Below are 20810 nucleotides of genomic sequence, written 5' to 3'. Positions count from 1 at the left end.
AGTAGCCACTGAGTTTACCACTAATAGTCCGGCGGTGCATCAGTATACACACTCACCTCACTTTCCTCAGGTGGCGACTCACTTTCCTCACCACTGACTCTCTCTTCATGTAGAGACCGAATATTACAATTAAAGTGACTTCTATAGTGCATCCAAAAGAATATTTAGATATTATATTTAAATATTCAGAAAGGTGTACAGTGTATTTTTTTACTTTCATTAAAATATTTCAGTAAAATTATAAATAATTGCCTATTACAAATTTATGAATGCATGGTTAACTTTTTTCTGCAATCACTATAGGCTATATGTATTGAGACATTTTAAAATCTATATTTTGTAAAAATAATAAAACATAAACCTGAATTATAATCTAAACATCTGTATTTTCATATATTATATAAGTAGTATATATATAACATATAAGTATATATATATATATATATATATATATATATATATATATATATAACATAAATAAGTAGGATAATAAATATACTGTATAATGTTTAAAACATATGATAAACTATTTGTTCTCCACCACATCACTAAAATTGATACTGTGTGTGTGTGTGTGTGTGTGTGTGTGAAAGAGAGTGCTTTCTGCATTGAGGATATTCTGTAGTCTCAGACCTTCGTTTGGGTAAATCTTTACTGGATTGTCTGTACCCAATCCTTATCCATCTTCAAGAATCAGCTTAAAACACATCTCTTCCAAATTTATTTGACCCTCTAACTTTAACACTCACTATTCTTAAAAAAAAAAGAATAATATTAAGTTTTCTAATCTTTTGTATTCTATCGGTTTTCTTTTATTATACAATTAACAAAGGCAAAAAAAATACCTCTAATAGCTTCCTCTATTCATTTTCTATTCTATCTGTTTTCTTTTTTCTTTATTATATTATTAAAAAGCCTTTGTTACGTGTAAGCTAACTGAGACTTGCAGAGGTGGAAAGAGTACAAAAATATTCTACTCAAGTAAAAGTACCATTACATTAATGAAATTTTACTTAAGTACAAGTAAAAGTACCAGTCTAAAAATCTACTCAGGTAAAAGTAAAAAGTAGCTCATTTAAAATTTACTCAGAGTAAAAATTACTTAGTTACATTTTAACAGTGGGAGGGAGTCAAAATGGGACAGGCCAAGGGTGTCAAACTCAGTTCCTGGAGGGCCACAGTCCTGCACAGTTTAGATATAACCCTAATTAAACACACCTGATCCAGCTAATCTAATCATTTAGGTTTATTTGAAAACTACATGATATGTGTGCTGGAGCAGGGTTAGAACTAAACTCTGCAGGGCTACGGCCCTCCAGGAACTGAGTTTGACACCCCTGGGATAGGTCTATTAATCTCAAACTAGTTGTTTTTAATGAAAGGAATCAGTTATTTAGAATAATAAAACATTTGGGCTGTTACCAGGCAAACCAGTATCAACAAACTCATCTTTTAATGCAGACGAAATGCAGAAGATTCATTGGAAGTGGCATTTAGATGTATTACACTGTTTAGTGCAGGACAAGAATTTAACCTGTAGTTACAAATGCATGAATAATGTTTTGATATACAAGACATAAAATGTTGAATACTCATTTGAAATGATAAGAAATTAATTATTTAAAAAAATCAAAAGATACTTTAAATGTGAAATTAAAATGGCCAGTAGGCTATGTGTCAGCAAGTCACTGTTAATAAGTGAGTCATTGCGATTGAACCGAATCATTTAAACGGTTGATTCATTCAGGAACGAAACACTGTCACGTTGCTCAGAGACGCAAAACTGTGCTTTGGTGGCTGTGTTTGGAATTATTTTCTGTTGTAGAAATAGAGCTAAAGGCAAAGGCAATATGGTGTCTAAAACGCAAGTCTCTTAATTAACTTGTTTACTGAACTGTTATATATATATGTATGTATATATTCATGATGATTTTTGGAGGAAAAGATGGCATTCTTTGTGTGATTTTGATTTAATATATGAAATTATATAAATATGTGAATTTTCTGCCCCTATATCTTCAACTTTGTGATCATTCTAAATGCATTTTAGGAGACTGAATCACACAGTGAAAGAACGCAATATAAATGCGCGCGCACATCATTAAAACAAAAATAGCACACTCCTCACCACTGTCTTTTTGGCTAATTTGTGCAAAACCTCTTGCTAAAATGTCAAAGCTTCATTTTGGCCACCAATGCAACGATGCAATTATTTAGCTTACCTCTACATTCTTGCGAAGGGTTGATGTCTTGTCGAGATTTTATAAGCTGCTAGTTTGGTCTTCCTAGGCAAGTACAGCTTACACTGCGTAATAGAGCATACATATGGCCAGGGGTTCACTTCATTTCCTTCGAGTTCAACTTCAGAATATGACGGGGTTTCGTTTTCAGCAGTGTCTGCACCACTAACGCCTGTTTTGTCCGTCTGCATCTTTCTCGTGATTTTAGCTCCAGTTTGCCCTCCTGCCCATTATTTACTGCCGTAGTTTCCAGGGAGCGATTTATTTTTTTTATTTTTTATTTTTTTTACTCAGTAATTAATGTGTTTTAAAATGTAGCGAAGTACAATACTTCAATCAAAATATACTTAAGTAAAAGTAAAATTACAGATTTTAAAAATTACTTTAAAAAGTATTAGTACACAAAAAAGCTACTCAATTACAGTAACGCGAGTAAATGTAATTCGTTACTTTCCACCTCTGGAGACTTGTTATAGCACTTGTATATCATTGCTCTTTTGTTGTTTTTTATTGCTTCCATTGACATTTTGAGTCACCGACTTTGCAAAAACCCAACAAAAACACATCCTAAGAGCCCAAAAGCATTCACTGTGCAATGAAGCCTGTTAGAATTAATAAATACAGTTAGAATGTCCTTATAATTTAAGCCATGAAAAAAAAAATGTTTTACGTTTTTATATTCATTGAACATTAAGCAATTCTTGAGTATCAGCACATGTGTGCGAGCACAAATGTGCTATTAATTTTGTAGCTACAACAGTGCATAGTAAGGGGCCGTTCACATATCGCGTCTTTTGCGCGCTCAAGCTTGTTATTTCCAATGTAGGCGCACGGTATGCGCGCTCATAATGGAAGTGACGGTGCGACGCGCTCATTTTTTCCAGGCGCGTCCGCACCGCATCGAGTTAAAAACATCTCACCTTTTCAGAATGCCGCAAGCGCACTGCAGGTCGACGCAAAACGGCGCGTTTTCCATGCATTTTTAGGCGCAACATGTGAACGGCCCTTAATACGGTGTTTTGTTCCTTGAATTCATCAGACTTTCAATGATTTAAGTGAGCCAATGATTCAACAGTCCATTCAAATGGACTCTCTTGTTTCCTTTCTAATAGAATCAGCCGTTTTGAACGAAAAGTTTGATTTGAACGATTCAATAAATACTTAAACCAAGGATTCGCTGTCACCTACTGGCGGTTTTATTGTCATCATTATTTATCCATGACAGGCCTAAACCAGACAAGGTTGCCAGCAATAGCCTACTACCAGCACACACACACACACAAAAACACATTTAGCTAAATATTTACCAAAATTCATCAATTTCAGGCCACAGAAGGAAAAAAGCTTATAAATAACAGTTAATTTAATAAGGCAATTTTTTCAATAAAACCTTTTTAAAAATTATGATTTTGTAATTTGTAATCATTATGTGAAATTAGCTACAGGACCAACCCCCCGCCCCCCGAAAAAGAAACTGAGTTTGAAAAGTTAGTCGTTCGCTGCGTGAGGTGAGTGTATACTGATGCACCGCCGGACTATTAGTGGTAAACTCAGTGGATACCGGCAGTTGTATGGTGAATTCCAGCGACAAGTCGGTAACCTTTTTTAAATTTTAGGACCGTTTATTTTGCGTATCCTGTGCGCTTTTTTCATTGGCGGAGCAGTCGGTCAATCCCACCTTTCCAGTAAATACGACTTGTGATTGGACTGTACGTCAGCAGACAGCAAATCATTGGCCAAGAGCAGAAGGGCCCTCCCTCAAGGCTTTTTTTTTTTTAGTTGCGAGGTTGCGAAGCTTCATTTTCGCTCAGTCTGAGTTTCAGAGTTTCAGAGTTGAGCTGCGTGACAACGCTGCCACAAATCACGTGAGTCGCAAGCTCGCAACTGTGTGGGCGTATCTCCGCAAAGTGGGTGTTGTAAACTCAGCTCTGAAAAAATTGTCTGCAATAGGAGTGCAAATGTAATGTAATGTAATAAGTTTCGCCCTTTCGAACCTCAGTTTTCAGAGTTTTTACAACTTTTTTTCACCTGTTCGCACACCAGTTTTCTGATCACTATTTACAAGGTTTCAAACCTGGAAAACAATCTAATACAATAATAAAACATCGTAAAAAAAATTCTGAAGAAGGAAATCTCAATAACAACATAATGTTTGCAGAGATATTTTTATTTTTTTACATTTTGCAAGCTTGCAAATCTTATTTTTCGATCTTGCAAAACTTTTTTTTGTAAGATTTTGAGTTTTCGAACACTTAGTTTCAACCTTTCAGAACTTTATTTTCAGTTTTGAATCATGGCATGATTTAAATCCCATAATGAATGGGTGTTGAGATTCAATACTCGCAATAGTCCAATAGTCCAAAGTGCATCCCACCATCATAAAAAGTGCTCCACAGGGCTCGAGGGGGTTAAGAAAGGCCTTCCGAAGCAGAGCAATGTGTTTATGTAAGAAAAATATATTTAAAAAGAGAGTGGATTTCCAATCGATGATGCAGGACTTGCCACTCTCTCATGAATGTTTGATTGGATTACGATTTTCTCAGCTACCATTACAGTCTTCAGTGTCACATGATCCAGAAATCATTCTAATATGCTGATTTTCTGCTCAAGAAACATTTCTTATTATTAATGTGGAAAATGGTTGGGCTTCTTAATATTTTTGTGTAAACCATATTCTTAGAATTCTTTGATAAATTCTTTGAAAAAATAAAATTAAAAGAAAAGCATTTATTTATTTATTTTTTGTCAGTCACTTTGATCAATTTAATGCAGAATAAAAGTATTCATATATTAAAAAACATTTTTTTTAATGTTAATATGTCTCAAAATCTAACAGTCCAGCTTCTTACTGTCAGTACATTAATATTTCAGCATCTATATGTAATTGCTTAATTTCAATTTTAGCATCTAATACATTCTCAAGTTTGAGGTATTTTTTATGTTCCAATCAAGCAGAGATTCAAGCAGGTGTCTGATTATAGTTTAACAATTATCAGTGTGGGGACAACTTGACTTTCATTGACATTGTTATTTAGTAATATGTTTCCATTTGCACATTGTGAACTTTTGGTCATGGTGTGAGGTGATGCTTACTCATTGTACACACAGATTCCAAAAAAGCAATCAAAGTTCTGTCAGTTGTCTTGCCCATTATGTGTGTCAGTGTCAGATGTGACGCTAGTGGTCCACATTGACTCTATGTGTGGGAGGGACTTGCTGGACATCAGGCAGATAGGGGACAGTAAATGTTGTCCCAACACTGCAATGGACTCATTCTTGGTAATGCTGGATTTTGTCTCTATAATCAAAAGATTGTTTTGGCCTTTTCCTTGACCAGAATGTCATTCAGGTGGTCTAGTGCAGCTGAAGTTGCCCTCCCCAACCCCAAGAGCTGCTTTATTTCAGTTCCCATTCTGGTAGCCTCTGATCCGTTATGTCCATTTAGAATTTTCCATTTCATACCGTCTGGGTTCCAAGAAAATCCAAGAAAAAGTCCCTGTGCTACCAAAGAACACTCCTGCCATCTCCAACCACAACATCCGACTCCTTGCTGATTGTTTCATCTTTTTCTTCCCCCATAAACTGTTATCACTTCATTCACGACTAAATCTCCAGATATTTCCCATGACACTTACGTCATTGGTAGATCCTATAGAACTGTTTTAGACCCTACTCTGAAGTAGGAGCAAATTCAGTTCCCTCAAATGGAAACTAAAACTGTTTCTAGTTTCTGTGGTGCGAACACACCAAAAAGTGGGTACTTCATTCAGTTCGAAAGCCCCTAACACCAAAGCAATCTAGTCTGGCTTTGTTGGTACCATGACGCTTATCATCAACTTTCTCTGTCTACTCAAGCTTTTATCCTGAGGTTATGTAGCATGAGCACATGAAAGTGTGACATCACACAAAACAGCAACACATGAAAAGAGCTGTCCATGAAAGAAGACAGCTTAGAGATAACAGCTTACATTATCAGTGCAAGTGAAGTCAACCTTTTTACACCACAGACTGAACAAAATGAAGCATTGTTTGGTAATTGGTCTACAAAGTATTGATAGTTGATAGTGTGAATATTGTCATACTAACAGTTGTCTGAAGTTTTGGTTGATTGTAATCCATTACATACCTTTCTATCAAAGTTATGAAAGTGAAAAAAAAAATTGAAAGTGACATGACATACAGCCAATTATGGTGACCCATACTCAGAATTCGTGCTCTGTATTTAACCCTGTATTTAACAAAGTGCACACACACAGAGCAGTGAACACACACCCGGAGCAGTGGGCAGCCATTTATACTGAGGCGCCCGAGGAGCAGTTGGGGGTTCAGTGCCTTGCTCAAGGGCACCTAAGTCATAGTATTGCCAGCCCAAGATTTGAATCCACAACCTTAGGGTGAAGAGTCAAACTCTCTAACCACTAAGCCACGACTTCCCCATGACATTATAAAGATGAATTTGTTCTGACACAGTTTAACTCTGAGTTCTTGTCATATTTTATTACCATTTTCTAAACTATAGCAAATAAACTGTGATAATGTGAGAAAAGCTGAAGGTGTCTTTATAAATTTTTATTTGACTGTGTATTTTATTTTACATTGAAGACTATGTAGTGTTATTTTACATTTTATTATTCAGTTTCTGTACCTGGATGCCTACAAACTTGAAAAAAACTTAAACATTGTGTAAATAGCACAAATAAATAAATATAATTACTTTAGTGACTTTATTGTGTCAGAGATGTGTCACTTTGTTCACAGTTGATTGGCCAATTTCAGTTTGAGATCTCTGAACCACCACATAACCTGCCCTGGAGCAGTTTAGCTGTGGAGCGTAATATATTATGGTGATGAACACAGATACAGTAAAAGACAAACCACTTTCATCAGGCCTAAAACCGATAATTGACACAAACTAAACTAAAACTTACCTGGCTAGCCAAGTTAAGTTAAATATGTGTCATGTGTTTATGGTGTGAGCAAAAGCAAACAGTGCCAAAATATTTAAATAACGGTCATAGAAGACATAGAAGTCATTACCTTAATGGGTTTATTTACTTATTTACAACTTTCCATCATTTGTCTCCATTTTGGTTATCATGCTGTATGTTTTTTATGATATTGACTTTCGAGACTTCGGAAATATGGAGATCACTCATAAGTAACGCGTGACAAACAGCAACACTTCTCAAATGACTGTTCGGTTTGAAAGTGTTTCAGGGTTGGTCCAGAGCATGGTGGGCTACAGCTGTTATCATCTCCAGACTTTTTTGTTTGTACAGACTGTTTTTCGGGGAAGGAAAGTGTTGTGATTTTGTTGGTGTCCTGGGAAGAGATGCTGGCCAGCTTTGATTTTCTATAAACAGTCAGATCGTGCAAATCACCATTGCTGTTTAACGCCAGGGACAACTTGGTGAGTTCCTTCTTCTCGCTCCTGTTCTACAAATACGCACATGATGGTTCCTGAGGAGTATGTTGTGATTTTTATGAATTGATAGAATTAAGTCTGTGCTGTCATTGTTCCAAAGAGCCAGAGTGTGCTGCCAGATTTTTAAGTTATTCAGAGTAATTCAGCAGATGTCTTTATGCAGAGAGCCATTTTGCTGCTAGACTGCATCAAGCTATGCGCTAAGATGAGCACACAGCCAAGTCAGTCTCTCTCTGTAATTAAGATATTTTCCAAAAAGGTATTTTGGCAGACATTTTCGAATGAGGTCATTGTTTGATAATAAGATAATGAAAAATAAAAAAAACTCTCAAATAGGTCTGGCCTCAACCAATGGAAATACGAAAAATAGTGCATTACGTAATCCAGTCGATCAGGTCTATCATACCATTACCAAGAGCAACACCCACATTAAAAGCAACATTCTATGCTGTTTGCTAGCACTGCCAAATTCCTATAACATTTCTAATCAATTTTTCTTGTGCTATTTTCTTGTGTAGTCTTGTCACATTCTTTAGATGATGTCTGTTGACTTTTGTTAAAAAGCTGCAAAGTACTGTAGGAAAATCATCTACTATAGGAAGTCAAAAGTAAAAAAAAAAAGTTGCAAGGTAATGTTGACCGTATTTCTCATAATTGCAATTGTATCTCACAATTGCAACTTTTTTTTACATAATTGTGACTATTTATCTTATCTGTGACTTAATATCTCAAAATGTGACATTAAAGTCAATTTGAAATTGAAATTTACCATATTTATTTAATGCATCTTCTAGATCTTTTTGTGAAAAGTTTATCTATGTATATTTTATTTTTTTTTAAATTAGTTTTAATCTTGTAATTTTTTTTTATCAAAAATCAACTGCAAACTTGCATTCTGCCTTCATCCAATCAGCAACCAATGGATTGAACCAAATCCTAGCCCTCGATTATCCAGTTAACTCATATTTTACACAATATGGAAGAAAAGTTGTCAATAGTTCAGTTTTCTTGCATTTCTTGTAACTGCAACTTTATATCTCACAATGTGATTTTTTTTTTTTTTTTTACTTTATCTCACTATTGTTGTTTTTGACATTGTTTGGACAAAAACAGTTGAACATGCTTCAAAATATCTTTATTTGTGTTCCATAGATTAGAGAAAGTCATACAGGTTGAATGACATGAGGGTTAACATTTTTGGGTAAACTATGCCTTTATAGTGGTCACAATTCATGCTTAGCAAAATATGTTGTTTTAATCACTCCACAGAACGAAACCTACAGTACAGTTCATTTTGTTTAAGGTTAATCAGCTTCCTGGTTCCTGTACCCCTTTATTAGATGTATTTATGAGTATATTGAAAACACATTTTCAAGCTCATGCAAGAGCAAATTTCCTGTTTTAGGGACTTCAGATGTTTGTATATTTTAATAAGGTGTTAGACTCTTAAATAGTAAGGTCTATTACTAACATGACTGCATGTAATTTACGCTACCACATAACTGTTTGATGTCTTTTATGGGGACATTTGTGGCAGTTCAACATAATGATTTTGCCATATTAATTTAGCTGTTCAGTGCATGAATTTGAGATATTTCAGACCAAACAAAGATGTTGCTCATCCCTGAGAGATTGTCCATGTTTTTGACAGCAGTGATGAGATTAAAGAGGCATACAAGGTCCAAAGTCCCGCTAAATCAATTCTTGTTGTTCATTAAATGTGACTGGTCTTATGTATTAGCTTGCACCTAAAACATAACCTGTTTGAGGGGAAGTAGTGGGTTTAAGAGATGTGTTTACACATTCATTTAAAGGTACATAAATGTTACGCTCATGAGAACGGAAAGGTGTCAGCAGGCAGGTTCGGGCAAGTGAGCATACCCCCTAGTCTTACACGTGGGAAATACTTCCTCTAAATACATTATAACAGCTCTACTGTACATACAAATATAGTGTGTGATGACATACACATAATATGGCCTCTCACACCCTCAATTCACGCTCAGTCAAGTGCCTATTAAACACCATTTTCTTCCCCAGAATACAATAAGATCTTACGAAATAACCACAACAGTCCCTCTTGGGAAAGAGAACTGGCATTTTACATGTAGACTGATGGGCCTGTCTTTCCTGTTTGAACGTGGGACACCCTGAAAACCACTGCTTCCTGTGTGTCTCTGTCAACAGCATGAGGAGACACTGATGCAAGCCTTTGAGAGTAGGCCTTTCACGGGCTAAACAGTTAAGGATATCCAAGACACGTTAGTTCTACATAGTTATCTTGTTACTGTAATGTCTTTCATTAGCGCTGGGTTCAAAAATATTGATTTCTCGATTCTAATCTCTTCATTTTGATGACCGATATTAGCTGATTTTACACCGTTGGGCTAAACAGTTCTAAGAATGGTAAGGAATGGTTTCAGTTATGTTTCCACTTGACCTCAACTTGGCATGATTAAGAACTGTTCTCAGCCCTGAATTATCAATGCTATTTTCAAAGAATTTTTAATTCTAATCTATTTTAAAACATGATTTATTCCTGTGATAGAAAAGCAGAATTTCTATCATTACTCCAGACTTCAGTGCCATCTTTGAGAAATAATTATAATATGCTGATTTGCTGCTCAGGAAAAAAAATCTTATTATTAATGTTAAAGAGACTTGTGCTGCTTAATATTTTTGTGAAAATTAAAATAATTTCTTTCTGACCCCAAACTTTTAAATGGTAGGGTATATCTTTAATTATAGACATACTGTAACGTAGGAGGTGTGACAATGCACTAGTGGATCCAAGTGCAGGCTTTATTCAACAGAGTGGTCAAAACAGGCAGGGTCAAACACCAGCAAACAGATATAATCCGGGGCAGACAAATGAGTAATCCACAAAACAGGCAAGGGTCCAGGTAGGCAGCAAACAAGCAGAAAGAAGAAAACAGTCCAGGGTCAAAAAACACGAAGGCAAGGCCAGAAAACACAGAGACAAGAGCTTTGTCCGAAATCGCTCACTCGTTCACTCATTCACTAATCCCTATATAGTGTATGGCAGTGAGTTCACTATATCAGAAAGGAGTGAAAAAATAAGTGAACGGATTCGGACGGTGAAGTATGCACTGCGCGTGAGACTTGCAGCTGTTGCATAACATTGGCATATGTAATTTTATATTGCATGTACCTTTTTTTTAGAAAATAATATTAATAACAATAATACTCAAAATGACTTTATATTGCAACTTTACATAGCTCTGCAACAGCTTTGTGGTTTAATCGATGGTATATAATTTTTTTTTGTAATGCTTTTATGTTCATAATCATTAAGCTCAGATAAGATGGTTGTAGAGCGTCCTCAGGCGACCGTTAATTTTACATCAGAATGAATACGCTACTGTGATTAACGAATATTTTTAAATTATCCACCAAATTATCATTATTTTTGTAAATTAACAATGATGCCACCTCAGTAAATTAGTAAAATATTAAACTGAGTTATTGCCTACATAACATATTTTAATATAAATAATGCATGAAAAAATGTTAAAACAGAAATAATAAAGATGTAAACGGCATCTCTCATTAAAACTCGCTCGCTCTCGCTTCCAGCTCACCGGTTCTCCGCATTGGATTGTGGGAAATAGTGCTTCAGTGAGTGTACATTGGTCGTACACTCAAAATCAGAAAGAATTGTGGATAAAAAGTAGTGGACAAATGCAGGGAATGAAGTCGTTCACTCAGAATTCGGACAGCACTACAAAATGGCTGACACCCGATAAAGTGCACTATATAGTGGATAGGGAGCGGTTTCAGACACAGCTAGGGGAAAAGGGTATAGGCCAGGGATATTCAAATCTGGCCCAAGAGATCCACTTTCCTGCATAGTTTAGCTCTAACCCTAATCAAACACACCTGAGCATGCTAATCAATGTCTTCGGAATCGTTAGAAAATCACAGGTAGGTGAGTTTGATAAGGGTTGTAGCTAAACTCTGCAGCAGATTGGACCTCCAGGGCAAGATTTGAGGAACCCTGGTATAGACTATCACAATAATCAGCAATCTGTGTGTGGATGAGTGTAACCTTTATAGTGTGACTAATGGGAAACAGGTGTGAATATGTGATTGGTTCCCTGGTGAGGGATCATGGGAAATGGAGTCCAGAGAAAACAAAGACAAGACACATATTCGTGAAACATAAATAGCTAACACATCAATATAATGAAATATAAATTCTAATATATCAATAAGTAGACAATATTTCTGAAACAGGTGTAAACTGCTGACAGTGTTTTTATTTTATTTTATTGAGATTGTGGTTTAGCAAACATATCAAGAAAAAGGCTCAACAGTAAGGATGTCCCTTTGGTCACAGAAAATTTTGATACAATAGATTTTGTACATAATCTTTAATACCTTGCAGATTTAAACCTTTGGTCTTCTGTGATTTATTATACATTAGTGTTGCAAATTCTGCTTATGTGTGACCAAGATTTTATATGGATGAGATTTTGTATGGATAAGCATTTACAGGTAGAAATCTCTACATTCCAGATGATACAAGAGTTACTGAGTTGTGATGTTGGACATAGTTTGTCGATTAGAAACTTTGCAGAAACACACTAATAGATTATAATGGTATATATAATAATATGATTGATAGTAATATATAGCTTTAAGCATTTCCAGTTCCCAATCTTTTTTTCTCTTTCTGCCCATTTTCTTGCTCTTGCCCCTAAATCTAATATCTCTGTCCACACCAAAACATTTCTATGGTTCGATGCATTAAACCGTGTCCTTCAGGATGTGTAGCATTGCTTTCTATATTTGAAGGCCTGATATGAAAAGTTACTCTTAAGTCTTAGCTTTTTTTTGACAGTCATCTTGTCACTAACACTGCCTCAACTTTTTGTCACATTTAGTTGCTGGTCAGCCCACCTCTGGGTTAGGTCTCAATACAGAGGGCAGCGGGCAAGTTGAGTGGGCATCTTGCCTTGCTGTTCCCACACGTCTCTGCTGGACACAGATGAACCTTGACCCCTTAAGGTCCTCACCACGGCAGGAAGAGACTCCATTCAGGCAACAATTTCTATTCACTGTCGTGCCTGTATTTAAAAGCCGGACTCACATTGTGGTCAACGCCTTTCCTTTGTCTAGCCGGCAGACGAGGTCAGAAGATTGGCTGCTACAGGCTAGAGCAAGACTTCCGAAAGCTCATTCACATCTGACCTGAACTTCCTATTCAGTGCAAAGTCATAAGGATCAAATCGATCAAAGTCTATCGGTCTAGCATCCTATCTATCCATCGATCCATCATTCTATCATTCATTCTACTGTAATATATTGTTTTATAGTTCTGTCTATCTTGCCCTCCATTCTGTTTATGTTTGTTGTTATATCTATCTTTCTCTCTGTCTGTCTGTCTGTCTATCTATCTGTTTGTCGACTTGTCTGTCTGTCGTTATGTTCATCTATCGCTGTATTTATTTAACTATTTACCTTTCAATCGCTCTGTCTCTCTATTGTTCTATCGCTCTGTTATTAGCTCTGTCCATTCAGCTTATAAATCTTCAAATTTAAAAACATGAAAATTTCAAAGCTTTTAAACAATGTCTTGTCAAGTAAACCTCATAGGTTTTTTTATATTTGAATTTGAATTCATTTTAGTTTTACTTTCTTACATTAAAATCTGAATTGCAGTTCTGCATCCTGATTACAGTATCAGTTCAAATTAATTTCTGAATGTTGCACAACCCTAGTGTAATGCTGTCATGTGGAATGTACAGGAACCGATTACCTTCCAGTGTCTATGCTTCTAAATTTGGCTTCAGTGTCTAGTGTAGATGAAGTAACCTGAATCAGATCTGATTTTAGCCAGTGAGAAAATAAATAATTATTTCTTACTTTATTTTGTCCTTAAACTCTTATTCTCTGCTCCATCAATATCCTTGAGCTCACTCACTACAATCACCCTATTTCCCCCTCCCAACATCCCCATTCTTGACTTTGTCATGCTTAAGCTGTTGTCAAGACTACAGTGAGGTGAGGGCACACAAGAAAAGAGAGAAAAAACTCCATGTAAGAACAGATATTAGATTGAGGTCCCAGGACACAAGGTACAGGAAAGGTGTGGGGGCTCCATCTCAGACTGTGTTTTAAATCATCTTGAGGGGATCTCTTTGATTCTCTACATGCTGTGTGTGTTGAGAGTTTCTCTGTTGTACTTTTCTCCTGTGGTTCACCTGTCAGAACTGGGAAAGTAAAAAGTGGTGGGCCAGTGAAGGGAATAAGGAAGGGTGGGAGGTGTCCTTTCACTGGCCCCCTGAGCCCCATTGTGTGGTCTGCTTTGCCACCAACCAGACCTCCTCCAACCGCCAAGGTAGAGAGAGGCTGGTCTGGAGAAGGTGCACAAATATGGATTCTGCATGTGATGCTCACCCATTTAAAACTACACAGCCCAGATGTTAGCAATTGGGGCACATTTGCCAGCACATAATGAATTGAGTTACTGTAAATCTGAACTAAATCCAGACAAGCAGTGTCACAGCCTCTGCTTCCCTGTAAATGCAGCTGGGGTTGCTGTCAGCACAGGGGTTGAGGCCCACTCATTGACCCTGCCATTTATTTACTAATCCAATCAGAGAGGGATTCCCCTTATAAACATATCATGTTTGCACTGCATTATTTCACTGTGATGGCAAATCAGAATTTTCAGCAGGCATACTCCAGTCTTCATTGTCAATCGATCCTTCTGAAATAATTGTAATATCATTATTTGGTGCTCAAGGAGCATTTCTTATTATTATCTAAGTGTAAAAAAATATTTGTTTCTTAATATTTTTGTGGAAACTGGGATTTATTTTAATTTTTTCTGGATCAAAAAGTCTAAAAACATTTATTTACAGCATTTTTTTAAAATAGAAAATGTTTATTAATGTTTATTTCCTACGGCCTACAGAAAACAGCCTTTGATTCACAAAATGTGCTTCCAGATGTTGAGGTAAGGTGCAGTTTGCCATGGCCATGAATCAAGTTGATGGCTTCAATCCATTTGTAATTGTATAACAATATCAGAATATGTGGAACTCAGTATCAATGCAGGAGTTTAAAATGTTGTAAAAAAGTGACAGCACAAGCATTATAAATGATGATGGCTATAGGCAAGTCACTGGTGCTTCCTAAAAAAAGTTGGGTGCATGACACCCCAGTAATATTTTATGTATGGTACTCAAAAATGTCACTTACTTCATTATGGTGGTCTTCCCTATATTTTTGGAGCAAGTGAAATCTGGTAGTTCACTAAAACAGTGACTTGGTAATCATTCAATCCCAGTGAAAAAAAAAGATCAATACAAACATTAGAGGTTGTAAAAATAAAGAAAGAAAGGTCAAGCTCTTCTCTGTCCAAGTGGGAATATATCTGAGACATCTTTTATATGCATTTGTAGTCACTGCTTATATGGAAAGTACATTATCACAGTCCCTGGGTCTTAAGTGCAATAGCATTGTTCTGAAGCCTTGGAAAGGACCACGATAAGTGTCCCTCTGCCATCTGGATTTATGATCCTCCAGAGGACACCTCTGATCTGGCACTGGTCAGTTGGCTTTTAGAAGAGAGTGAGGGGAGAATTGGTCTGCTTTGAACTTTTTTACCGGACTGCACATTTTTGGGAGCTGCTCTCCCTTCTGAGCGGTAGAATACAGTAAATCTTCAGCCAGCACGGCACAGCACCGCACCACTTAAAGTCTTCATTTGTTGCCCGGCAAGACCTTGACACTGTTCCAGTGAAGCCTCGGAGTTATTGATCTTGGGTGGTCTTCTCACTCTCCTCACTGGGATTTTGGGACCTACCTAAGCATCCAAGCAAACTTTCTCACTTTACTCCATTTTCTCCATCTCTTTGTCACCGCTCACTGTCACTCTCTTTGTCCATTTCACTAAACAGTTTCACAAAGTATTTCATAGCACAAACCTGTCTTTTTTACTAACCACCCACAAACAATTAATTCCATATGTCAGAATATGCAAAACATGCCTTCTAACCTCAAATAGTCAAATGAATCGTATGCCTAAATATGCAGCATTAATGAAACAGTTGCCAACAAGTATCGAGATGACCTACTACATCAGCCAGAATTCTGAGGTTTGCATCTAAGGACACTTTACTATCCCATGAGGCCACACACGGAGTTGTAGCAGAGAACAGCTGGTTACGTGACAATATGAATGTAGAAATTGTACTTAAACTATGCATATGCTATGTATATATATATATGTGTATGTATATATACACTGTAAACCCTAATAAGTTCACAGAACTCAAAGAATATTGTGTAACAGATTACACATAAACATTTAAGTGATGTTTTTAAATGTTTTAAGTTTACATAAAATTAAAAATTACATTTACAGTTGCCTTAAATTATCTCAATGTCATCTTATAAATATTGATATTTCTCAACTTATAATTAGAGAGTAATTCACTCAAAATGTTCTCTATTTTTCAACTAAATATAATGTGGGAAATACACTCACATTCTGTCTTTTGTTGTCCATCCTCAACCTAACCACAGGCTCTACTTTTCACCACAACGGTAACACTACAAAACCAACATAACAGAAACCTTTGTTAATTCTAATATAACACAACATTTAAGTACTAACTCATGTCCCTCTGTGTTAATCTTGTGTAAAAACACACAAAATAGCACTTAATTTGTACATTTATTTTCCTTGTTTTCTGATGCAAAGCATGCTGGGAACTAGAAAACGCAATCATTTTAAGTTCACCTTAAATCAAAATTTTGAGTTTACAGAACTTATTTAAATTAAATCCAAATGAACTTTCATTATTATTTGAGTGCAATTAACTAATTTCATTTGATTCATTTCACTGTTCGGTTTTACAGTGATATATATGCATATATATACACATGGCCGGACTCACCATTGGGCTTGAGTGGGCTGCAGCCCATGGGCCCCACCTTGTAGGGGGCCCGCCTTTGCCTGTTTACGTTTATTTGATTTGTTCATTATATGCCAGTAAGAATTCAGAAATTATTCGCCACATTTCCACTGCACACGCAAGATCTAAATGGGCCATCACGGGAGATGTGAACCATTGTCCATCATTTTGCAATTAGTAATAAAGACAGACACGTTGCAAAATTATCAATATTTAAGTTTTAAACCATGAAGGTGAGCCATTGCATGCCACACAAACAAACTGCATGAGCGTTATGCCCATGAAGAGGTTTTATATCCAGTCAATTCATTAAGCTTCAGAAAGTGAAAGTAAAAACTGTCAAGGTGTCGGCATCTGATGCTTAATGGCACATATTCTCAGAGGAGACGAGAGACATTGGGTATCGCCTTAAAACAAGTTTTATATTTTCATTTATGAATGATTACTACAGTGTTCAGACATAGGCTACTTTAGACAGAATTTTAATTATAGGCCTATTCATTGTGTAATATATCTAAATGTTTTAAATCATTTTCAATGAGGAGTAAGCTAATTTAATCATTTATTATCCGTGTGGCAAATAAATGGGCCTACCTATCAATTGAATAATAAAAGTAACATAATAATAATAATAATAATAATAATAGTAATAGTAATGGTAATAATTTAATTCATTAATTGGAAATAACAAATCCTCTCAAAATTTTTATTTTTATTTAAAAAAACATTTTTAGATTGCTCTGGCTATCACCAATATATAGTGTAATTGTCTGCGCAACTCAAGAATTTAACACATACAGTGTGAGCACGTAAATCATGAGCTTTGACTTTACATTGCATGCGAACTGCTCGTACAGTGTGAGTTGATACCTTGATGTAATTGCACAAAAATCGCACAGTGTATGCCCATGCCTTACAACTACAATCTTCAAGGCCACAATCAAACAGCATAAACTGGTATTTATTATTATTTCACATAGAAGAATTACACATGTATAGAATTGCGTCTGCACCAACTGGTTCATCACATGGCTACTTTAAACAGCTCCATTTTGCCTTTGCCCAAAGAGCGCATATTTAGAAGAAAATGATAAATTCTCAAATGTTCACACCTCATTTATTTACAGAGGATGATTCTTTATTACTATATTTATGTTCCACTAAATTATGCAATCTTCCGATAAGTTTTGAGCACTCTCTTTCGCCATTATTCAAGAATTAAAGAAATGTCTTCAAAATTATTTTAAATAAAAAAATTGCAATTTAATGAGTTTCTGTTTTCATAACATAGCTATGCCTATGATATAGGACTAAGCCTATCACACAAACAAAAGTCCAGTTTTTTTTTTCTCGAATATCTGCACGATCGCAAATGTACAATAAACAAAAACTTACAGAGTAACTTTCAGACACAAAATTCAGTTTTGCTCTGTCAGAAAGAAAATAGAACAAACAGCAGAGCCTATTTGCTATGGTAACATTCACTTTCAATAGAACGCTGCATTTGGCTTGCATCACTTGCATTGCGGTGCATTTTAGGTGAAGCATCCGTTCGAAAAATCACGTCACAACATCACGTCCCGGTGGATACAGTGAATGCATGGTGAAATTATTGTTGCGTGGCTACATAAAAGTTTAAGCATATGTGATGCATTGCGGCGATTGGTCTGACTGGTGTGTGAGAGAAACGAGGGTGCATGCGTGTGTGTGTGTGAAGACCAAATTCTAGCTTACTTCTGTTTAAGCATTAATCTTCGGACAAAACATGTATCTGTAGATATAACTGTTTCAGGAAAGCAGGATGTTAGTAGAGAGTACTGTATATTACTTACACCCACAGACAATGTAGAGGGTAGAAAAGTGAGCTGTTTGTATAAACTTCTAGCTAAAGTGTTGTTTTTCAATGTTCACCTTACTATGGTTCACATGCTGCTAATAACAGAAGAAACCTCTTTGAACCTTTACGTTTACATAAATCCATTAAACAAGTTGATCTGCTTGTTTCAAAATTGCTCTTTAAAGATTATACTTTGTCAGTCTGTGACCCACCTCCAAGTTTGAGTTTTTTGTTTCTTTTTAAATGTGTCCAAAGCAGTAGATATTGTCTGTAAGTGATATTTTTTGGGGCCTCTTTGAAAGCCTTGTGCCTTGCCAAGCACATAACTGCAGGCTATTTAGACATTGAAAAAACAAGTGAGACCAGCTCAATTTCATGGTAAGTGCATCTGGTGATATCTAGACATTTCTTTCAAGTGTGTTCTCCACAGCTGACTGATATCTTCAGGGGGAAACTTGTCACCCAGAGTAATTGCCTTTTTTGATATCTGAGCACACCCTTAAATGCCCAAGGTGAGCCCTGGTGATGTTCTTCAGTAGGGAATTTTTGTCTAATGTAACAGTTGTAGAGTGCTATCTAACCACAGAGACGCAGCATAAACACTTATGCTCAGGATTCATTTGAACATTATGAGCACTCTAGAAATTGATCAGGGGCCAGATTCACAAAAATAATTATTAAGAAATATATATATATATATATATATATATATATATATATATATATATATATATATATATATATATATATATATATATATATATTAATTACTTGCAATTTTCTTCTTATTTTCTAACTTAAGAAATGGATGGAAGGCCTTTGGAGCAATATTTGGAGAAGTTCCTGAGTGTCTTCCATCTGGTGAGCTGGAGTGATCATATGCTTAATGCGTGCTTCCAGATGGGACTGGACGAAGTACTTCCGATTCTTGTCTCAAGAATATTGTTATAGACCCATAACAGACTATTAATTTCATTCTCGATTTAATTTGCTCTGATTTGTTTGTTGAAGTAAATGATAACCATTCAGTCCCTATCCGGAAGCATGTTGGCACTCCAGCTCACCATAAACCAGCACACTGCACATACCGCTCCACTGAACCCACTCCCTTCTTTCTTCCCACACTTTCCAGAGTCCTCCAAAGATCCTCCCTAGTCCTCAGCCCAGGATTGCCGGCCTATCTGCTATCAAGTTCACTCTAGCCCACCGGCCACCATTGGCTCAGCACTCTAGGATACAGCTTTACCTCCAGAGTTCTCGGCTCCTATCCTCACCCCAGAATCCGCTCCAGAAAGTTCTCCTTCGTCTCTGCTGGTCCCGTTAAGCTCTCCATTGTCTCCAGAGTCTCTGTCACCTCTGCTGGTCCCGTCCAGCCCTCCTTTGTCTGAGTCCCCAAAGTTAGCCCTGCTCCTCCAGAGCGTCCCCCAGAATTCCTAGTCTTCCACAAGAACATTTTGAGTGGGTGGGGCGCCCTTATGTCCATGGCCGAGCCAGCTGAGGTCACGGAGGAGCCACCATGGCCTCCTGAGTCCCCTGCTCCACCATGGCAACCTGAACTGCCTGCTCCGCCTTGACTCAAGGAGCTCCCTGATCCACCCTGGAGGCCCTACTTGTCTCCGCCTAGTTCCTGCCCTGCACCTGCCTCCAGGGTGTCCTCCCCAATGTGTAACCGTTATGGCGCAGGATTCGCCTTCCGGGAGGGGGGAGTAATGTCACATGTATGTTCTGTGTTTCTGTTCTCCCTGCCTTGACCTAGTTTTCCTTTGTTGCTTGATTAGTTAATTAGTTTCCACCTGTGTTCATTAATTATCTTCGTATCATCGTTTGGTTTAGTATTTATAGGCCAGCCTGTCCTCATTTTGTTTGACCCATCTCTGATGTGTGAAGAGGTTGTTTTCTTCATTTCTCACTTATGGATTTATTAAATACTCTGTTTGTTCAATATTTGCCTTCTTCAAGCTCCTTTATCCTGGGAACCTGTGACAGACGTGAAACAGTATTTTTTACTCTAAAAAAAAAACCTTTCAGCTATTACAATTGTCTTTTTTTTTTTTGGTCTTCACTTTAATTTGTTTGGCAGATGCTTTTTATCCAAAACAACTTAATTCATTCCCTGCTTATCGAACTAACAACCTTGGAGTTACTACCGCCCTGCTTGTTTCTAGCAAAACGGCCATAGTTATAAGAAAATAACAAAGAGTTCCATATTGTTTTGTCAGCTTTCAAAAACAGCTTTATCAATTAAATTTTTAAAGTCATGTACACCGTTTCTGAGATGAGCATGAATACTGAAATTGAACATGAGAAGCCGGACAAATTTTGAGACATATCCTGACATATTGATTATGCATTTTCAT

The 20810-nt window shown here is 36.6% G+C and overlaps 1 protein-coding gene across 1 annotated transcript in view; it reads left to right on the top strand.

Annotated features, from left to right (window-relative positions):
* Positions 1-19890, top strand: part of LOC132130686 (ADP-ribosylation factor-like protein 15) — a 128786-nt gene extending 108896 nt beyond the window's left edge. Inside the window, exons 5-6 of the mRNA XM_059542474.1 lie at positions 13900-14029; positions 19733-19890. Of these exons, the coding sequence (XP_059398457.1) occupies positions 13900-14029; positions 19733-19890 (288 nt within the window). The remainder of the gene's footprint in view (positions 1-13899; positions 14030-19732) is intronic.
* Positions 19891-20810: the final 920 nt, after the last annotated feature.

This window comes from Carassius carassius, chromosome 4 (genome assembly GCF_963082965.1).
Source record: "Carassius carassius chromosome 4, fCarCar2.1, whole genome shotgun sequence".
NCBI classification, from domain to species: Eukaryota; Metazoa; Chordata; class Actinopteri; order Cypriniformes; family Cyprinidae; genus Carassius; species Carassius carassius.
The sequence above is the reverse complement of the archived record's forward strand: the minus strand, read 5'-3'. Positions and strand labels throughout refer to the sequence as shown.